This window comes from Rhopilema esculentum, chromosome 18 (genome assembly GCF_057945365.1).
Source record: "Rhopilema esculentum isolate cy_ngs chromosome 18, ASM5794536v1, whole genome shotgun sequence".
NCBI classification, from domain to species: domain Eukaryota; kingdom Metazoa; phylum Cnidaria; class Scyphozoa; order Rhizostomeae; family Rhizostomatidae; genus Rhopilema; species Rhopilema esculentum.
Window position 1 is genome coordinate 5,150,340 of NC_142832.1, and position 19,618 is coordinate 5,169,957.

At 35.1% G+C, this 19,618-nt stretch overlaps 2 protein-coding genes across 7 annotated transcripts in view; both read left to right on the forward strand.

The window, feature by feature from the left end:
* Nucleotides 1-13: 13 nt before the first annotated feature.
* On the forward strand, nt 14-15,605 carry LOC135696588 (6-phosphofructo-2-kinase/fructose-2,6-bisphosphatase 2). Of its 3 annotated transcripts, none has more exons than XM_065216026.2 (18): nt 14-253; nt 4,946-5,089; nt 5,912-6,008; nt 6,763-6,826; nt 8,440-8,514; nt 9,308-9,364; nt 9,769-9,896; nt 10,088-10,149; nt 10,463-10,536; nt 11,259-11,330; nt 11,485-11,538; nt 11,733-11,825; nt 12,364-12,471; nt 12,965-13,006; nt 13,525-13,566; nt 13,902-13,947; nt 14,516-14,578; nt 15,021-15,605. In XM_065216026.2, the coding sequence occupies exons 1-18, from the start codon at nt 172-174 to the stop codon at nt 15,068-15,070; spliced, it is 1,353 nt and encodes a 450-aa protein (XP_065072098.1). In that variant the 5' UTR covers nt 14-171; the 3' UTR covers nt 15,071-15,605. The 3 variants fall into 3 exon arrangements, with proteins under 3 accessions (XP_065072098.1, XP_065072100.1, XP_065072101.1); XM_065216028.2 differs by lacking the exon at nt 14-253 and adding an exon at nt 3,395-3,592; XM_065216029.2 differs by lacking the exon at nt 14-253 and adding an exon at nt 3,627-3,837.
* A 1,347-nt stretch (nt 15,606-16,952) lies between these two features.
* The window catches only part of LOC135680852 (uncharacterized), a 38,801-nt gene continuing 36,135 nt past the window's right edge, over nt 16,953-19,618 (forward strand). For 3 of the 4 annotated variants that reach the window (XR_016144890.1, XM_089113835.1, XM_065195053.2), the window contains exons 1-2: nt 16,966-18,261; nt 19,367-19,444. Coding sequence is in view for 3 of the 4 variants with exons in the window: in XM_089113835.1 (XP_088969961.1) it covers nt 17,245-18,261; nt 19,367-19,444 (1,095 nt within the window). In the remaining variant the exon portion in view is untranslated. Of the gene's footprint in view, nt 18,262-19,366; nt 19,445-19,618 lie in introns of all 4 variants that reach the window. The other variant, XM_089113836.1, reaches the window with a different exon arrangement.

Genomic DNA, 19,618 nt, shown 5'->3' on the forward strand with positions numbered 1-19,618 from the left:
AGTTAAGTTTTCAAGATCCTGTTCCAGGTATCAGTTCCGGTTAATACCGCTGTACAATTACTTTTCACTTAAGGATTCATTTTACGTAGTTAATGGTATGAAACCGGACAAGTTAGACCGGTGTTTTAGGTTTGCGGTGATCGACTCCGGAGATGCTTGGTGAAGTCAAGGATGTATGGAAATGAAAATCCTGCTTATCCACCAAGGCCATCTAGAGAAAGTGTTGTTGAGAGAGACTACTATTTCAGAAATGGTGAGTTATGACCTTCTCTGTTTGTAGGTGAAAGTAGGAAGCGAAAGATTATACTAGGCAGCTGATGAATAGGCTCTTTGAACTTGATTCAAATTTTCCGATAACTGAACTGCATGTTTAGAACAAAGCGTTAGTTTTCTTTTCACAGATCATTTTTATGCAAAACCAAAGTCGACGTCGACTACTCCAGTTTCCTAACACTTTAGGAAACTCCTCTACCATGATGTTGTTAACTTTAACATTAGTGTCCTATATTTGCTTGTTTATCCTAGGAAATTTTCCAGCACAATCATATCGGTGGATTTTCACGAAATTATGTGCTCTTGCCTTTTTTAAAATTAAGTTGTTTTCTTAATTTTTTTTCCTCTTGCACAGTACTCGTTTTTTAGATCGAGTTTGGTATAAAAAATGAGTGTATGCATGTTTAGCAACCATTCGAGCCCATGTACCATTTCTAGTGACAGTTAACATACTTCAACACCTAGCCCAGTAGCGGCGCCATGGGGGGGACACGCCCCCCCCCAGTTCTTTGCAGGATCAATTTTGCATTTCGTCTAAATCCGATGAGAAAATGTTGGGGGAGGGGTAATATTTTGGCAACGTACTTTTTATGATGTAATCCTATGATTTTCAAACTGCCTTTACATAGCCAAAAGTGAGTCATGGGCGTTCCCTTATGTAAAAATTGCGTTCCTTGTTAATAAAAAGGCGTTTTCTGGTGCTAAAGGGGCGTGGTTTAAAATCTTTTGTTTTGTCCCCCCCCCCCCCCCCCAGAGCGCAGTGGCTGGCGCCGCCATTGACCTAGCCAACCGCAACTGTATTAGCAAAAAGCCAACCGCAGTGAATAAGGAATGACACTTGGTCAAATATTAGGGGGCAAGTCTATTGTTTAAATGAGGTAGCGTTATATTTTTCCATTGTTTTAGAAAAATAGACCATTGTCCTCCGAAGTAATGGGGGCGACCGCTCAAAGATATTTTGGGGGCGATCTACCCTCAAAACGTTCAAATATGTAGGTCAGGATTAAAAAAGAATTTCCACGGTCTTGTTAGTCAAAATACTAATTAGGGGAGCAATAAGCTGGGAACCAGAACCTAAGTGAAAGAGATAATCGAACAGTGGTATCCACTTCATGTCACGGGTATGTCACTGGTAAGTCACTGGTACGCGTAGAACAGTGGCTTGCCAGATTGAATGGTACAAGATTTATCATGTGACGTTGCTCAACAATAAAATTTCTTTTTCTCAAACACTTCATTACATGGATCGTCATTTTTTATATTCTGTATCGATGAATGGTCAAAGATCAAACTTTTGATCTTCCCTGACTATTTTATGAATAATGTACTAACCAGGGGTGGGCTCGGGGAACTAGGCACTCTTGTTAAATTCAAAGAGATTTTTGGGGGCTCAGCCACTCTCCCCCCTTAACCGGCCAGTATAGTGTATGTTTGATTGGTCGAGTTCCTTTCTTGGTGATGTGAATTGACTCTTCATTATGCTATTATATTCTGATGAATCTACATTAATTCATTCATTGAATATAAATTTCGTTTAACCTTTATGAGTTGGCAAAAAGTTTTAATGATTTAATATACACAGCAGAGAACCTTTAGCTCAAAAACTCTTCAGATGTCAATTCAAGTTGATCTTGCTTGAATTATCTAAGGATTCTACAAGCTTACTCTTGTTTTATCTCGAATCGCCTGTCTAATTCGCAAAGTAGGGCACTCTTTCGTTGATCATAATTTTAAAGTCAGTGCCGTAGACTACGCCATCTGGCCCTTTTGAAACACCTTGTAAACAGTGGTGATCTCTAAAAAAGTTAACAAGGGGGGCTCTATGGGCAACGTCATGAAAGGGGTGTGGTTTTTCTGACCACGCCCATGTTTTCATCGATTCAAATATGATAACCAGTGCTTAAGCAAACCAAACCGTGTAGAAAACAATGACAAATGTCTGAATAACTATTAAAAATTGCAAGATAACATCATAATAAAACTAGAACAGAACATTTATATTTAGTTTGTGAGAGTTATATCGTAAACATTTATATTTATATTTTATTTTATCAGTCCCAGCGTAGTAATTACTTAATTACTCTAACAAATGCTCCTTTATTATGCTGATTATTTGCAAGATTTGCTAAAACTTCTGGCAACATAGTTTAGAGAGCGAAGGCAGCTAGATCATAAAATAACTTACTACATATTTTACCAAGAAACGATGGATGTTTTGAATAACAATTTGTCAGCAATAGAACGTAAGTAAGATCTGTTTGTTTCTCTTATTTACATGAAAATCAGACAAGATTTGGCTTTGAAATGACAACCAGATATTGAAAATTGGATACATGGAGAGATTTTCCGATTTTCGAAGAGAGAGACTTTCTTGCATAGACACAGATTTGATTTTGGATAAGCATGTTGTTAGTTTTGGTGCAAAGAAGCACTGTAGAGTCCGTGGCTAGCTTTTGTGCTTAAAAGGGAGCGGGTGACCGGCTCAATAAAAATTTGCAGATGAGGAACGCAGCACAGCAGACCAGTGGCGGAGCCACGGGGGGAATGGGGGGACTAGTCCCCCCACTTTTTCAGAAAGTTGGTCCTTGAGATTCTTGCAAACCCGATGAGAAAACTTCAGGGGGTGTCCCGGACACACCTTTTGCCCCCCCACTTATCCCAGGCTGGAGCCGCCACTGCAGCAGACCTTGAGGACAAAAAATGGATTCTGAACGTTCCCCCAAGCAAAGTTTGTATCTCGGTCTTTATAAAAGCAACAAGGCTATATAATTATATCCTATTGAAAGAGTATCAGCTTTATCTACTGCTTTGATCAGATATCATCACTTCGTTTATCCTCTTTATCGGGAAAACAAGAACCGCTCTATGTAAGAGCCTCCGAAGAAAAATTAGAAGAAAAGTGTTTGGTCACTAATGTTTACAAAAATATAATATTTTGTCAGCCTATCAACCGTGCTACTTATTGTGTCATTGAGAACACCTTAGCCTAAGTAACCCAGAAAATAAGAACATCGAGCATAGGCATAAATTATCTGGTTCTTATAGAAAGAGAGTGCATTTCCCATAGCAAATGCAATTTCAAGCTTTGCATCGAAAAACAAGTTATCTGAAAACGAGGCGCTTGCAAGATGTGCGCCGTAGATTTTAGATCAACAACGAGAGGTTGCCACTTATCAGTGACCAGCCGTAGAAGTGCTTTTCTGAGAATAATTCAGTGCTTGTAATCTAAAATTTTGCAAAATGGATACTGACAGTAGAAGTCAAAGAAATCTTCGAAGGCATGATACCATAATGCAAGATGAATACAAGTATCGAACCGGTTAGCATTTCATTTGGCGTTGGAAATTTTTTGTGTCACTGACAAAATATAAACGTCAACCTTAACTTAGACAGGCACCGAACAGATGCTGTTTTGCCTCAGCTATTACGAAGAACATTAAATATTACATTTTTTTTGTTTTCCAAAGACTGCTGGAAAAGTTAGGCTTAATTATTGTGTATACGCAAGAGGCATGAAAAGTTTAATGGTAAACTCTGGCACCAGCAGCACGGGAAGTTGATTCGGTGCGCAGGTTTAAGTCCTTACACACATTAGTTAATTTCGAAAGCACGAGTTGTTCTATGTTGTTATTTGGTTTTAATCGAAGCCACTTTCTTTATTGATTATCAATTTAAATTTGAAACTTGCAAACTTCCGAGCCCATTGAGCTGTTTCACTTTATGCAAAACAAGTATCGAATTGATTGATAAATTGACGAGCATTGATTGGGGAATTTTTTATGAAATGGGAGTTTCAATCAATCTGTGTTATTAAGTGCAGCTGTCTGAAAATCAAAATGCTCGTCATAAACAACGCAACATTTTAGTTTACACGTGTTTGTTTTCATTACACTGGTCAAGTCTGGTTTGAGTTAAATTTGATGGAACTTGCTGAATCATTCTGTTTTGATGTAAATAAGTTGAAGGAATGAAGCTGGCTATATTTTTTTATTGCTAGTAGTGAGCTAGGTGAATGTGTTTGATGTATGGCTGTTACAACATGGCCGCTTGCTGAATGTATGGCTGAATGTCTACTGGCCGAGAAGCTGCTGTGTCTTGAAATAGCTTCTTTCTATCATCGCGACAACAATGCACCATAATGGCTTTGGCGGCTCTTTAGAACATAGTTTTGATTGACAATTTTTATACTGGGGCTTGACCATATACTGGGGCACCCTGTGCTGGGGGAAACGTTACCAATGTTGCTCAAATATTGTGCCACTAACTGCAGGAAAGTACCAAAAGTCAGTGAGTCCCTACAATTAGCGACACTTGCATAATTTCTACTTAATTGCAGTCTTAGTTGAGTAGAGTTAAGAAACTTTCACATAATTTTTTCAAATTTAAAAGCCTTGCTTGCTAGGCTGTAGGAAAATAGTTGAAAAGTGGTATAGTAAACGCCAGTTATATTCACACAAAATTTTTCTTGAAAACTTGTGACTGTAAACAGAGTGTGACTGTAAATGGTGTGAAATTGAAGAGTTTTGTCTATTTGGGTCTAAATTTGATGTGAATGTAACCAGTAGTGTGGCTTTAAATGAAGTGGCTATAAGCAGAGCATGGTAGGTATTTTCTCTATGCCTAAGTTCAATTCTTTTGCAGTTTGAATAAATGTTAATTTCTGAAATTTCAGATAGCTGTACTTACCCAGCTGTCAAGCCCAAGTTTGTCAATGCTCCAACACTCATCATTATGGTTGGCTTACCAGCTAGAGGGAAAACCTACATTGCAAAGAAGCTTTGCAGATACCTCAACTGGATTGGCATAAGCTGCAGAGGTAGTTTGTAACACTTTGTATTATTATAAACATAACAAATAGGGACAATTCATTATTGCCTACAGTTGTAACAAAAAATAAACAATATAGGTCACAACATTGACATAAAATAAGGACCAAAGCATTGGTAATGGTTGTTTAGCCAAGCTTCTCAGTATCTGAAAGCCTATTGTTTGATGAAAAATAGGTTCCAAAAATTGTTCAGGTTTGGGTCCTTTTTCTAGATTTATTTACAGATTTTTCAAAAAGTTTTTGTAGAGCAAAACAGAACAAAATAGACTAATTATTCACTTGTTTACATTCCTGAGAATATGTAAAAGCGTAAAACATATTTGTGCTAATAACTAATAAGCCCAAATGGGGTCTAATTTGTAAAAGACATCCAGAATCACATGAAAACACCCACTTTATTTTCAAATTTATCTTTACCATTTTTCTTATTTTGATTCTGAGGTTTAAATGAAAGCAATGCTTTTTTTAAAAGAATGTGATTGTCCCTAAGCCTCCCAAAGTCTAGAGAAAGGCACTTTTTCTCAAGGTGTCTTGAGAATATGCGGTTCAATACAAAATATCATCTAGTGCTGAATACAAAATAACTAAAAAGTTGAATGCAAATTGATTAAAATTGCATCTAGTAAGTGCCTTAAATCTCTGTGCATCTGAAACATGATTTTCCACCTTCTGGTATAAATAACAGTAAATGCTGCCTTTCCCTGGATATTTTTGTATTTTGCTTTTAACACCTTGCAGGTCAGCTAATAGCCTAGTTTCTTGACTACTTGTTGTTTTTACAAATCTGATACAAAGTCCTTTTATTTTCAGTCTACAATGTTGGGGCTTATCGGCGCAAGGCAGTTGGCACGGACAGAATGCATGACTTTTTCAGAGTTGACAATGTAGAGGCCTTAGAAATAAGAAAGTAAGATTTATGAATAGTATAATATTTTGTACCATTTTGATATATCATATCACTCCACTTTCCAGCCCACCCTGTATACAAGTCCATGGACGTATTTATTTAAATTTTGTAGGCAAAAGTTGAACTAGAAAAAGAAAAAATTAAATGCATTGCATTTTATTTTTTCAAACTTTTTCCTTTCTACATGCTCTAAAATTTTATTCTATCAACTGATTGAATTTGTTAAGCCTGTGAGGTTATATCTGAAAGTTTTGATTATTCAAAAATCCTTAAAATTGCTTGAAACTCCCACCAAAGTCTATGGACTAGCACAAAGGGCACGACTGTAAAGCATTGAATGGAGAAAGATGGAATAATGAATATTTTTTTTACTTTCAAATCAACATTGATTGGAGAAAGCTTGAATAACCAACATGGTACTGGTGTTAGGCCGTTTTTTCAAAGTGACAGAAAATGTCAGATGAACATTAACAATATAAATGATTTGTTTTACTGCAGCTTTGCAGAAACTCAAAGAGAATCAACAGACATATAACCCAGTCTTCTAAAAGTAATTTCCAATTCTATTCAATTTGAATTAGCATGGCTGACTATTAAATGAAAGTGTAGGTTAGCCAGTTTTATATCTGTTCATTCTCTTTAAATAAAAATTATTCAGGCTGCTTGCGTATCTAAATTTAGGTTATTGTATTTATATTTGATACATAGTAGCATAAAATGTAGCAAAAAATGATGTTGTTTGCTCTGCTTAAAGGAAATGTGCCTTGGAAGCTCTTGAAGATGTCACAGAATGGCTCGAAGGACAACACAGAGTTGCGGTAAATACTTTTATGTTAATTTTTGACACAGGTTCAAGTATTATCCACCGTCATCAATTAAAGCTGTTCAAATCTATTGATGTCACGCCGTTTTTTACCCTTATCCCACTAAATTTTTAGAGATGCGACGTTTTTGCGTTTTTAAGATTGTAATGAGGGCAATCATACGAAAGTGTGTTAAAAACTTTACGTCATCTTATATAACAAATCTTTATTTTCTCAGCAAAAAGCAAGCAAAAATTAGATAAATCGATATTAGACTCTTCAAAAAAGCGCCTATGAAAATAGCAAAAACATAACATATTTTAGCATACGTTAGTGTCTTTCGTCCGACACTCTAGATAATGAACTTCCGATAATGATAAAAAAAGAAAGCAGAAGTTTACTTGACATGGATCTAAATAAACTTGAAAGGAAGACCGTCTGATTCTGGGTTGACCAATCGGTGACCCCTAAACAATCGGGCGAGTCCAAGAGAGCGAACGTGCCCTTCCCAACCAGCCTTTGATCTTAAGAACATAATTAAACCTTTAAGTAAACGTACTTGTCTTGAGTCTTAAACTAAGAATTCGTATGATAAATGTATTTTTCTATAAGTTAGCTTAATTTTCTTAGTAACAATATTAGCACAGAGCGAACGAAATTTGTTAGCTCTTTCTCCATACAGCAATAGCCAGATGATGTTGTATTTTGAAGGATTTTGGTTTGTAATGCCCTTTGCTTTAGAATTAAAGACGATCAGCCTCAGGATTAAACGGCAGAGTTTTCTGATTAGGGATCTACAGCAATTAAAGTTATAATTCAGCTTAATGTTATAGCGGCACTCGGCAGGTTAGCGATTGTATGACCCTAAAAGGTCTTTGCTCAATCGAAACTTGCATTTCAGTATCTGTAACTACATGCTCTTTTCATTTACGAGCTGCTGTTATATTACGAGCAACTGTTTATGTATTTAATGAAAAATAAAAGATAACTGTTTATCAATCGGTCGTGGAATTCTCGATGTCGTATAGGCAGAGCTGTACACACGCTTTGTTGTGTAGACTGGGGGTTTCACAATGCAATCCTCAAGCAACTGTCTTTGAATTTAAATGGTCAAAACATCCTGCAAAAACCGCTCATGGATCTTGATATTAAAATCACAAACTATTTGACTCTTTTTGAAAACCTATAACATTGATAAGCTGTTTTTCTTGAATTGTTCGAACTTTAAATATAAACCTTTGATATGGTCATTAAATTTTGGAATATGAACAATGAATTTTTTTTAAAGTATTGGTTGGTGTGGTTTCCATATTTTGCCTTAGAACCTGGAAATGTCTTTAGCACAAAAGTTTGTTGGACATGGAATTGAAGTAAAATCAAGCATGGTTTGGTAGTTACTCATTGGCTTACCTCAAGACTACTACTGCGTCATTGAATAAATTTTCTCCAGCTGCAGAATTGTAGTATTTTCTGGACTCGGCTTGGAACCAGTCAATTATCATTAAAATCATTATAGTTTTCAATCATATTTAATTTTTCATACTCTTTTTATAAGTAAATTTTTTGTCATATGTTTCTTATTGATTTCGTATGTTATTGTTACTTGTGTCCAATTGCCTACTCAATAGATTTTTGACGCCACAAACACTACCAGAGAACGAAGAAAAATGTTAGTTGAGCATTGCTTAGACCACCAATTTAAGGTAAAATTATAAATAAGTTACCTTCACGTTTGATGAACCATCTCTTCAATCTCTTCAATTTTTGAAGACTTCACACTTGAACATGCGTTTGACCCTATAGACGAATAAAACTTGTCCTGTTTTTAATCTAATATCCAAATAACTTTATTCACGTACACATATAAATGTTTGGTTAGAAAAGTTTTGCATTTTACTGATTAAGACTTACCCTGCTCCATAATACAAAAATTTAAGGATGGTTAAGCAGGACTGGGAATTTATTTTGAATTTGATACTTCACTAATGACGCTACAAACTCTAGCTTGTGCTAATAAAGGTTTGTTAAATAAGTCTTGCAAGAATGAGGACAAAGTTTATTAACAACAATGCCTATTTTCTTAAAAGAGTAGAGCAAAAATCGAGATAAATCTTTGTGTTTTAAATTCATCCGATAACTAATTATTAAGAAGCTAAAAATCTACAAATCATTGTTTGTTAACAATACCTTTGTATGATAATTTCCTATATGATATTCTGAATGTATTTGCATAAACCAAATTTTTTGAGGAAAATGTCCCCTCTCACAAGATAATTTCTCAGAGACCAGTACATTTTATGAGACTAGTGATCCCATTGTCCGATATTTTTTGCAGCCCCGCCAGCTTCAGCTTGTGTTTGCTGTCTTTTCCTTTCAAAAACATATAAGATTATGTTGATTAGTGAAAAGGCTAGGTTACAACCCTGTCTTTAGAATTGGCCTACATCACTTTTTTTATGATCAATCAATGTAAACGGACTTATATTTTATATTCAGGTCTTCTTTGTTGAATCTTTTTGTGATGATCCAAATCTGATAACACAAACTGTCAAAGTAAGTGATGCTTAAAACCATAGATTGCTTGAATAGTAATGTTATTGGCATATTATTGTCGAGTGTTTGCTTTTTCTCTCAGTTAATTTTTCTCTCAGTATATCATTTCATCTTTCGTAACTGTGTTTGATGAACTTGTAAAGCATTATCGAAAATCAAAACTATGAAATGAAAAGGTTTCATCAAAATAAATTTGGTAGTAAATAAGTAAACGACAGTATGCAATGGTATTACTACCAAAATGTTTAGCTGATTTATTAACAGCTAAAAGGGTTGAATTTTCAGGGACTGAACGTTCTTTCGTAAGAATATTTTTGAGAGACATTTTGAGCTTGCACCTCTTTTTAGTTGTGCCTTCCCCGTGTTCTTCCGTTAACATCAATATTTCCTGTCTGGCTTTCCAGGAAGTCAAAATCTTCACACCAGATTACACAAATATCGATTCAGACAGAGCTATAGAAGATTTCAAGGAGAGAATAAAGCACTATGAGGCAGTTTATGAGCCATTGTCAGATAACATGGAAGGAGAAGGGTAGGTAATTTTCAGGCTCATAGAAGATATTATGTAAGAGAAATGAAAATGCTCCTATCTATGTGTTTGCTAGTAGATAAATTGAGTCCAACTGATGTTAAGATATTCCTTGAATCTTTTTCTTTATTTTCATGTCTTTTAACGTTAGAATTCGTTGTTATTAAGTTACTTGCAATTTTCTTCTTTTATAGCTGCTTTTCCTTCATCAAGATCATTAATGCTGGAGTGCAATTCCTTGTCAATAATGTTGATGGTAGGTTCCTCGATGCAAGATTTTTCATTCATTCGATTAAAGGAAATCATGAAGCAGTATAAAATTCATCTTGAAATTTATTTTCGCCAGTTACTTTTTCAAGAATATAGAGGACTTTATTTTCATCTTAGAATCACTTAGAAAATTTTTATGTTTTAGATATAATGGTTTGTTAGATATAGAATGTACCTCGAGACAGTTTCAACCAATTGTTACGTTCTGTTTAGCTATTATAAATCTTCTTCTATGAGTTTTTTCTGTCTCCATTAACGTCTTCATGCCCGTCTCATTGACGCATATTTCCAATCTTCAGGTTATCTTCAAAGCCAAGTCGTATATTACCTGATGAACATTCATATTCTCCCAAGGTCAATTTACTTGACAACGGTAAGATTTCTCTCAGTTAACCAAATCAGCGATCAACTATAATCAGTGATGAACAGTGATCAATCACACCATATCAAACTAAGTAACCACGATTATATGTTGCTGGATGGATGTAAAGTACTAATTTCTGGATTTTTCCAAGCTTTTTGTAATCGTTCTCAATGGTTGCGAATTGGATATGGGGGTTGTCCTCGATTATGATTTAAAAATATAAGGAAATCACGCGACATAAATTACCCGAAGAATTTTGATTTTGATCTGAAATTAGGGGTATGATGACTTCTGTGCCATGTCTGATGATTTGTCACTCTCCCTTAAGTTTTCTTCGGTGTTGTGCATGGAATTGGGCCTAGGGCTTCTGGTTGGTGGCCTTCACGTTTCTTCATGCGCATGATAAAAACCGACACAGCAACTGCTCCTTCCCAATTTTTTATTCTTTTTATATTTGGTTTTTTCAATTTGTAAATTATAAGGGTAATGTAATTGCCATTGACAGCGGGAACTAGATGACCCTGTGTCTTTTTCTGCTGTGAATGGCATATCGTATTTGTAGTTTAGTATGATTTGTGTATGTATAAAAAAGAAAGTTTTCTTCTCAACGTATACAGCATCTAGATTCCCCATAAGTGTTCGTATCTAGTCAAAAGTTTGAGAGTAAACCTGTTGTATTGTAGTAAATCGTAAGGGACACACCACAGCTTTATTGTCATACTTTTTCACAGCACGGGGAATGTAATCATAATCTAGAATGCGAAGTCGGTGGAAACTCAAGCTTAGCTGAAAATGGCACCAAGGTAATAATTTCAGCAACAAAAGCAAATTTCTGTTAATGCTACGTTAATGCTTCTTTTTTCTTTGACATTTTCAGTTTCTCTTTTTGCTATTTGGGTTTTTATAACTTGTTTACTGATTCTCAAGACATTTCTTTGTGTTACTATCATTTTTCAGTTCTCGAAAGCCCTTGCTGAATTTGTCAAAGATGAGAAGATTAATGATTTGAAGGTACAAAACAACATTCTTATTCTCTATTTTAAACAATTGGTCTTTGCTGTTGAAATTTTCTTGCCTTTCTTGTTTTCTACGAGTTGTGCATAGAATTCACTCTGAGAAGATACCTATGCTGTATGCATGTTCTTAATTGCTATGCCCCCCCCGTTCCGTTGCTTATCCTTACGTACACCATACTTGTTCCGTAGGTCTGGGTGAGCTCGTTAGATGGACCCAGAGAAACAGCTGGCTATTTGCCGGTTTCAAGTGAAACATGGAGAGCGCTCGACTATCTCGATTGCGTAAGATTCTTTTAATCCGTTCCAAATCTCCGATTCATAATCGCACAGAACTTTCAAGTTTATTACAGCTTTCAAGGTTAATTCTCTCGGTCCGTTGTCCTTGGTTCGAAACCCCGTTGCATTGTTTTGCCTTGACTTCCCTGTCTTGTTGACATATATATACTTGTTTGTAGCATTTTCCTAGCTGTTCTAGAGCCAAGGATCTGATGCCTCGTACTTCCTTGTAGTAGGCTCTCCCAACATTTTATACACTTTCTATCCGATGCAAGAATCACCTTCAAAATGACCAGCCTAAAGACTTTTGCAGTGATATGCTCAATTCTTTCAAATAATGCACCTCTGTAGGAAGCAATGCTAGGATCCCCTAGAAATATGCACACTAGCTATAGTTTCGTTATGCCATTGGATTTTGCATAGCCTGATATTTAAGAATTTTCTTTTTTGAACTGCTTGCTTAATCTCTTAGCCACACTGAATTACAGTTGGTCGTGATGCTTCAAATCTTACTTCCATTATGTATACCACAATTTTGTATTAGGGTGATTGTCATGGCACTGCATTTAAAGATTTAGCGATCAAATTTCCTGGAATTTTTACCCCTCATAAAGGACCACTGGATTTTACATGGAGATACCCTGGAGGCGAGGTATGAGTTATCTGTCCTGTTACGCTGTAATGGTAGATCGAAGAAGATTTTTTATGTAAGCTTAAGATGCTATCTGGCCAATCCTAGATGCTGACTGTATATCTGCACTGCATATTCTGTAAATTATTTCCTCAAAACCTAAAATGCTAAAAACCTCGAAACCTAATATTTCCTCAAAACCTAGAAGGTCTAATGTGCTTGTCATTTCACTACACCAGCTTCCAATTTTTCAGTCCTGCTTAATATATTAGTCACTATTATATCAAGCAAGAAGAATACTATTGTGTCCATAATAACAGAGGGGCTCAAAACACACAGGGGGGCTGGAAAATGTCTTCCAAAATCATTGGGTGACGAGCTCAGACGGGCTGGCAATTTTTGGTTAGCAAGATGGTTGTGTTATAGAAAATCCATTGTTTTTCCTGGTTTAAGCTTTATTGTGTAATTAAAATCATAAGCAAAGCTATTAAAGAAATTGATTATTCCTTTTTAGTCTTACAAAGACATGCTGTCTCGTTTGGAACCTGTTATTATGGTGCGTATTTCATGGGAAAATTCGGAAAATTCATTAATTTTTACATATACTTCTTTTGTTCAAACCCAGTTTGAAATGCTCCTGATGAAGGAAGACATCAGTATTGTAACAAGAAATGGACCCTCATCTTTTCAAATTGACAGATCTAAAATTGCAGTCGTTTTGGACTCTCGTTGAATGTCTTTCAAAGTTGATATTGTCAGTCTTTCCAAGTTATGACAGCATTAGAAATTTTTCTTTCCCTCGAAGATTTTGCAGCGCAAAAGAAATTTCATTGTTTTTTGTATCTCACTTTTTTGTGTTTCAATGAAGACTAATTTAAAATGTTTTCTCCAGGCAAAGATGATTCATTTTCTACCTTTAGAATGAGAAGTACCCTTGGAGAATGAGATTTTTCAACTCATATAAAAGCAGCTGTTTATAATTTAGTTTCATTTCCGCAATTAACTTTCATTTATCTTTCATTTATTTTCATGTAACTTCAATTAATTTAGTTTATTTCACTTTGAACTTTTCAGGAACTCGAGAGGCAGGAAAATGTCCTTGTTGTATCACACAGGGTAAGGATTTTACGTTCTCATTCCAGCCCAGAATTTGTAAAATGTATAAGCAGATTTGTTAACAAAAATAATCTTGCCAGAGAGGCAGTTAGTCTACTTTCAGGTGAAAATACTTATGAAATATTGATTCATAAGTATTTTCCATACAATAATATCGAAAAAATTTTTGCTTTATAAAATAGAAATTATTTTTAAACTATTCTTCAGCCTTATGTCTCCATCCATCTCAGTAACCTACCCGCTGACTCAGTTTTAATGTATTGGTAATATAGGCTGCCTATACCTGTACCAGTGAGCTTGTTTGTATTTTATTGCAAATCATTATTCCATTTTAGACGACGATGCGATGTTTGCTGGCCTACTTCTTAGACCACAACCCAGGTAAACATATAAAACCATAGTCTATATGTCTAAACAATCTTATGATGTGATCTTATAAGCAATTTGCTTTGTTCAAAGAAGAGTTGGATCGCTATCGACATTTTTTTGGCTTATAAGTTGATTATATACAAAAGTTTGTTACGGATTTTTGTCCTCACGAAGCACGTATACTAATTAATGATGATATAACAGTTCAAATGAAAAGCATTGGCTTAAAGACAATGTTTTGGTTGTAATTGATTTTAGCCATTTACTTTTTATCTTGGCATTCAGTAATTTTTCGTCGTAATTTGATTTAAACCATTATCTATCTATTCAAATATTATATATTCATTCTTCTATGACTTGTTTATTTTATTTGACATGATTTTGTCACATAGTTCTTTACTCAAAACAACAGTTAAATAAGAAAAGAGTTTCTGTTCCTAAATGTTTCTCTTACACTGAAGTACGTGTTTTTATTAATCAAACTTCGCCTACAGGTAGGTTCGTTTAATTTTCCAATTTTCATCCCTTTTCTCCTAAATGGTTGCCCAGAGTGATATAACTGAATTTGTCTTCCTTTTAGACGAAGTACCAGGAATGAATGTTCCTCTTCACACTGTTTATAAATTAACTCCAGTCGCATACGGTAAGCATTTTGAGGCATAAAGCCTTTTTAATAGAAGGTGAAAATCGAATATCACCCAGTGTGACTAAAGAACGACTCATTTAATAAGTTTTAAGAAAAAGTAGATTTTTGCAGCCACGAACCAAACTAAAATTTAATCAAATATCTTTAAAGACCCCAGGTTTCAATCACCTGAAAGCGTGAAGACGATGTCTCTATGTTAAAGATATATAAAATGGAGTGAGACTTTTTTGCATCAGAGAAGCTAAATTTATTTGCTTTGTTTCCACGAAACTCTTACAAAGCCTGTGCCAAAATACATTGCAAAGTTGCTAGCGTTGTCGCTGCGATGTCGACACTTGATTATTGTTAAGTATAACCAAAGGTTGTTTTTTTATCGTAACTTAAGGTATCACTGCCACAATACTGCGATGCTAATATCATTTCTTTTGCGATCCTAAAGGCTGCCGTGTGGAAAAATGGAGCTTGAAAGAGGATGGTACCCTCTCTTGAAAAGTCAAGAATATTGGTCATTAATTGCATGAAAATTTTCATCGCTCAACTTACTGAAATGTAAAACTCTTAAGGATCCTATTTAAATAAGAGTGGTATCAATTTTAATCTTACTATTTGCATGTAAATAACGTGTAATATTGATTTTTTAATTATCACAAATTGCAAAGACTTGATTTAGCATTATCGAAGCTCTGTTTGCTAAGAATATTCGGAATTGCTCAGTTTTAGACTAGCATTTCTGCGTTTTTGTATGATATCAAAACTGTCACTGCAGTGCACTGATTATTCAACTATTGAAATTGATCAATCGTTGATAGTATGATCATGTAGTAGAGTTGAATCACTAAGCCATGTTGCCACTTCAGTAGCGACTGCAAGTGTTAAAGGTTAGGGTATAAGCTATAAGTTTTTGTGTTATCAAGTCGAATTTGATCAATCGGAGACAACCATAGAAATCTTAGTAGGATGTGGAGTTGAAATATTATTTATGTATTTTGTATTTGCTGAATTTCATAGAATCCCTTACTTAATACCTACGCAGATTCTTTCAATGCATTTATCTCTATTGCTTCCCTGTATTTAGCTGTCAGTACGATTCCAAGGCCTTACCGGTCCGGTAATTAGGGTGTCCTTCTCGCCTTTTTCGAATTGTGGAGACTCCATAGTAGCCTTGCCATTATTTGGTACACAAAATTACAATTCAAATGACCATTACAGGGCCTATAATTATAAACAACACATGAGACATAAACAAATCTCGGGTAGCAAGCATGCAGTTTATATGATAATAGGGATATCAACATCAATTTTTTAGAAAAGGACTACAATGTCTTAACAACGTCTTTTCAGGAATACATACAAAACACTTGCTATGCCAAGTTAACAGTGAAAAAAGAACTTGTGGCAACAATAAGATATAAAGATAATGGAAAGGGGATCTTCGCTATTGGAGGAGGAGGGGGATCTTCAAAGCCTGAGAGTGCATTTAACTGCATAAATTTTGCTATTTCTTGGCAATATCTATAGACATTTTTGCTTCTACAGAACCTCATTTGCTTTTTTGTACAGGTGACATCATTGGTCAAGGGTTAGCCTGTATTGTAGCAATTAATCTCCTATGCTAGAGCCTCTGTATAACGGACACCGTTCGGATAAGTGCAATAGCCTGTTGTATAGAGGTATCTGTTGTAAAGAGGTTCCTTTAAAAGATATAAAATCTGTCCATTGTTGAGAGGTATCCATTAATTAATTGAGGCAAAACATGTGGCAAGCTCCTGTTCAGATTTTGTATAGGACATAAGATAAGAATATTTCCGTAAACTGGCCCGTAAACTCTAATTTTGTGAAGATTTATGCAATGTGAAGCAAGAAACCTTCTAACATTGTGATGCTGGCCAGCTTGTTGAAAATTAAAGCATTAGACTGGACTAAAGCAGCTGTGGTAGCAAGCAAGATGCGGACAGATCTGCTAATGTCTTGGATAGCGTCATTGCGAATCGGCATTGAGATTTGGCTAGGCCCAAAAGTAAACTCAATTTTTTCAAATTCTAAACTATTCGATTAAATTACAATATTTATTTTTCAAGCCTAAAAGTGCGATGGTGTCATTCTCCGATAACTGCTCTATTGACGGAAACATTGTTAAAATCAACTCAAAACTGACATCCATAAATGAAAATACATTACTGTTCTAGCTTCATGCCATCAATTTTGTATGTCACTATCTACAGAATTAAGTCATATTTCTCACATAAAGAGTTCAGATTTGTCATCATCATTTTGAAATTAGTCTATACTGAAAATTCCATGTTGTTTGTGTTGTTCCGTCGAGAGTTATATCGCTTTGAATAATTTTCTTCAAAATTGACAGGCAAAATTTTTATACTGCAACAAATCCTAGTGACATTTAAAAGAAAAGCTAGCTTTTGAAACCGTGTAATACGGGGCTTAATATTTCAAAGTATATAAAATTTCCTGCACAGACTAATTTCAACATGAAAATTCAAATTATATGATCGTCTTTTTGCAAATGTGAGGATAGAAAATTGACCGGACCAGACAATACTGTGTATTTTTCTTAGCCTAATGATTCTGCACGTTCTGCTTGCTATAAGCATGTAACTCTGGTATTTGCGTTTTGTTGTTTGCGTGGACATTTGCGTTTGGTCTTGATGTTGGTAGAAGTTGGTTTTATGACTTTTCGCCAGCCCATTATGAGGCCAGTTTGCATGGATATGAGGCATGCACGAGGCGGGAAACTAAATTTGTCGACGACTAACAGAGTTGTTATCGTTTTTAAAAAAAAATTAGCGATGACTACAAACAGGAGAGTCGAGAGTTTGGGGAGATTGATTACAGCTGATCAAGATTCAGGCGTCACTCTAACATCTTTGGAACTTGATGAAACTGGGTGTCTGTCTACCCAAAGTGAAGTTCATTATCATTGGAGGCCATACGATGATGAACTTGATCATCGGTTCGAAGGAGTCATAATTAAATCCGTTTGCTTTAAAGAACTGGGTTTTAACATGCCATGCACGCTAGCATTGCTGGAAATACGTAAAAGGAAAGGAGGTGTTCGACTACAAGTGATTGTTTTTGCTTACATGAATGAGAATCTTGTGTATGAGAAAATAGTTGGTTTACCCTCGAATGTGTCCAATCGGTACTTCTTGACTCGTGCTTTTGATATTTATAACGGTCCGACTGTTATGTTTTTCGGCAGCAGCTTCGATTTATATATTAATACTCATAATGAGTCTACATTTACGAAAATAAATTGGAATTCAATTGATATTCCGATTGCTGTTTACAGCGGATATAGTCTACATACTGTTGCTACGAAAAAAGATACAGGAAGTTCAGTTCTAATCCTTGAGTTTTATGTTCCAAAAGTTGAAATTAAAAAATATCATGCCATTGTGGTAACACCTGACGGAAATTTTGAAAGTCCTAGCTCGAAATGCCACCATGATTCTATGCCACACAAAGATTACTGGCCAGTTTTAACAGCATTTGAATTAGTCGAATCAATTGAGGATGAAGAATCATATTCGAAGACTGATAAACAGTGTGAAGTTGTTTTATTTACAACATCAAATGGCCAATTTTTAGCATGCAAGGGATCTGACACAATATTCTGTTGCCAAATTCCACTAAAAGATTGCAACAAAATTGATTATGCTGAGGTAAAATAGAATAATTTGCAGTTTTTTTAGTTCTACAGAATTTTAATATAAGGGTAAAATAAACTTTAGCAGTTGTAAGGGTACATTCAGCTACAAGTTACATTAATATTTTAAGATTTACCCACGACATTTTTAAGCAAACAAAGTCCAAATAAGTAAACACACTATGATATTGAAAAACTTGGCTCCTGAAATTGCCTCTGAATGTTTAGAAAATCAATCAAGCTTGATGCTGATGGCATGAAATAGGGAAGGTGATGGCTTTTAGTAAAGTTTTTGTTATCTTGCCTGGAACAATGGCTTACACAAAAGAAATCAAAAGAGCCCTGGCCCAATGGTGTGAGCTATTTCTTAGGCCTGGACAATGTAAGATAAGATGACATAACATGACATGACATAACATAACATAAAATTTCATCACATTAAATTTCATTTGAACAAAAGATATCATCCAACTACATTTTTACTTGCAAAAAATAATTGCAAAAAATAGCTGTTTAGGGAAGGACACTTGGATTCTCCAGGGATGATTGGGGGATTCTTCCCTAGGTAAAGATGGCATTGTCCTACCAGGCTGACAAGCCAAAGTACCCCTTTTAACAGATTGAGGGTTTCTTTGCTTAAATCAGTTTAAACTTTGTATAATATAATATCTATATATAATATCTTATATATAAACAACAATTTTGATTTTTGTGAAAATTTTATCTTTATACATTATATCACATTATACATTATATCAAGCTTTATACATTATATCACGAGTCATTATTTCATGCATAGTCACTTTATCTTGTTAATTTTTTCTCATCAGTGTCAGTTATTTAGCCTAGAAATACCGTTACATACATACATCGTACATACATACATCGTTTTTTTTGTAAGGCAGGTTAAAAAAATGGCAGCCTCACGATGACTGATGTAGACCTGCAACGTAAAATTGGTATAATAGAAGAAAAAGTTAAAAAAATGAACTACTGAACTAAACTAAACTAAACGAATACTGAACTAAAATTGTAAGAAATTTTAAGCTTTGCTTTGTTAGAATATTGCTTTGCTAAATGTGAATCCTTTTGAGTTACTGCTAAAACATTATGTTTTCCAGTTGCCAAATGAAGAAAATATTGCACTTCTCACCTCAAAATCACCACACTGCTGTGTAGTTAGCATAAGACAAAGAAAGGTATGTATGGTATTTTTACCTCTGGAATCGATTCTTGTTTTTAAATGAGCTAGTCGGAGCAAATGTTAACTGAGCTTTAGGCATTGGTCTCCAGGACTAATCATGCCCCCTGTTTTTGACAGCTTGTAATCATGGTTTCATTTCCTGTGATTTTTTAACATTAGTCCACCTAGT

What these genes read in the sequence shown, in the direction of transcription:
- LOC135696588 (XM_065216026.2), top strand. Translation starts at nt 172, where the DNA reads ATGTATGGAAATGAAAATCCTGCTTATCCACCAAGGCCATCTAGAGAA. An exon ending in AAGGACAACACAGAGTTGCG is followed by an intron (nt 6,827 to 8,439) that starts GTAAATACTTTT and finishes CCTACTCAATAG; the next exon opens with ATTTTTGACGCCACAAACAC. An exon ending in CTTCTTAGACCACAACCCAG is followed by an intron (nt 13,948 to 14,515) that starts GTAAACATATAA and finishes TCTTCCTTTTAG; the next exon opens with ACGAAGTACCAGGAATGAAT.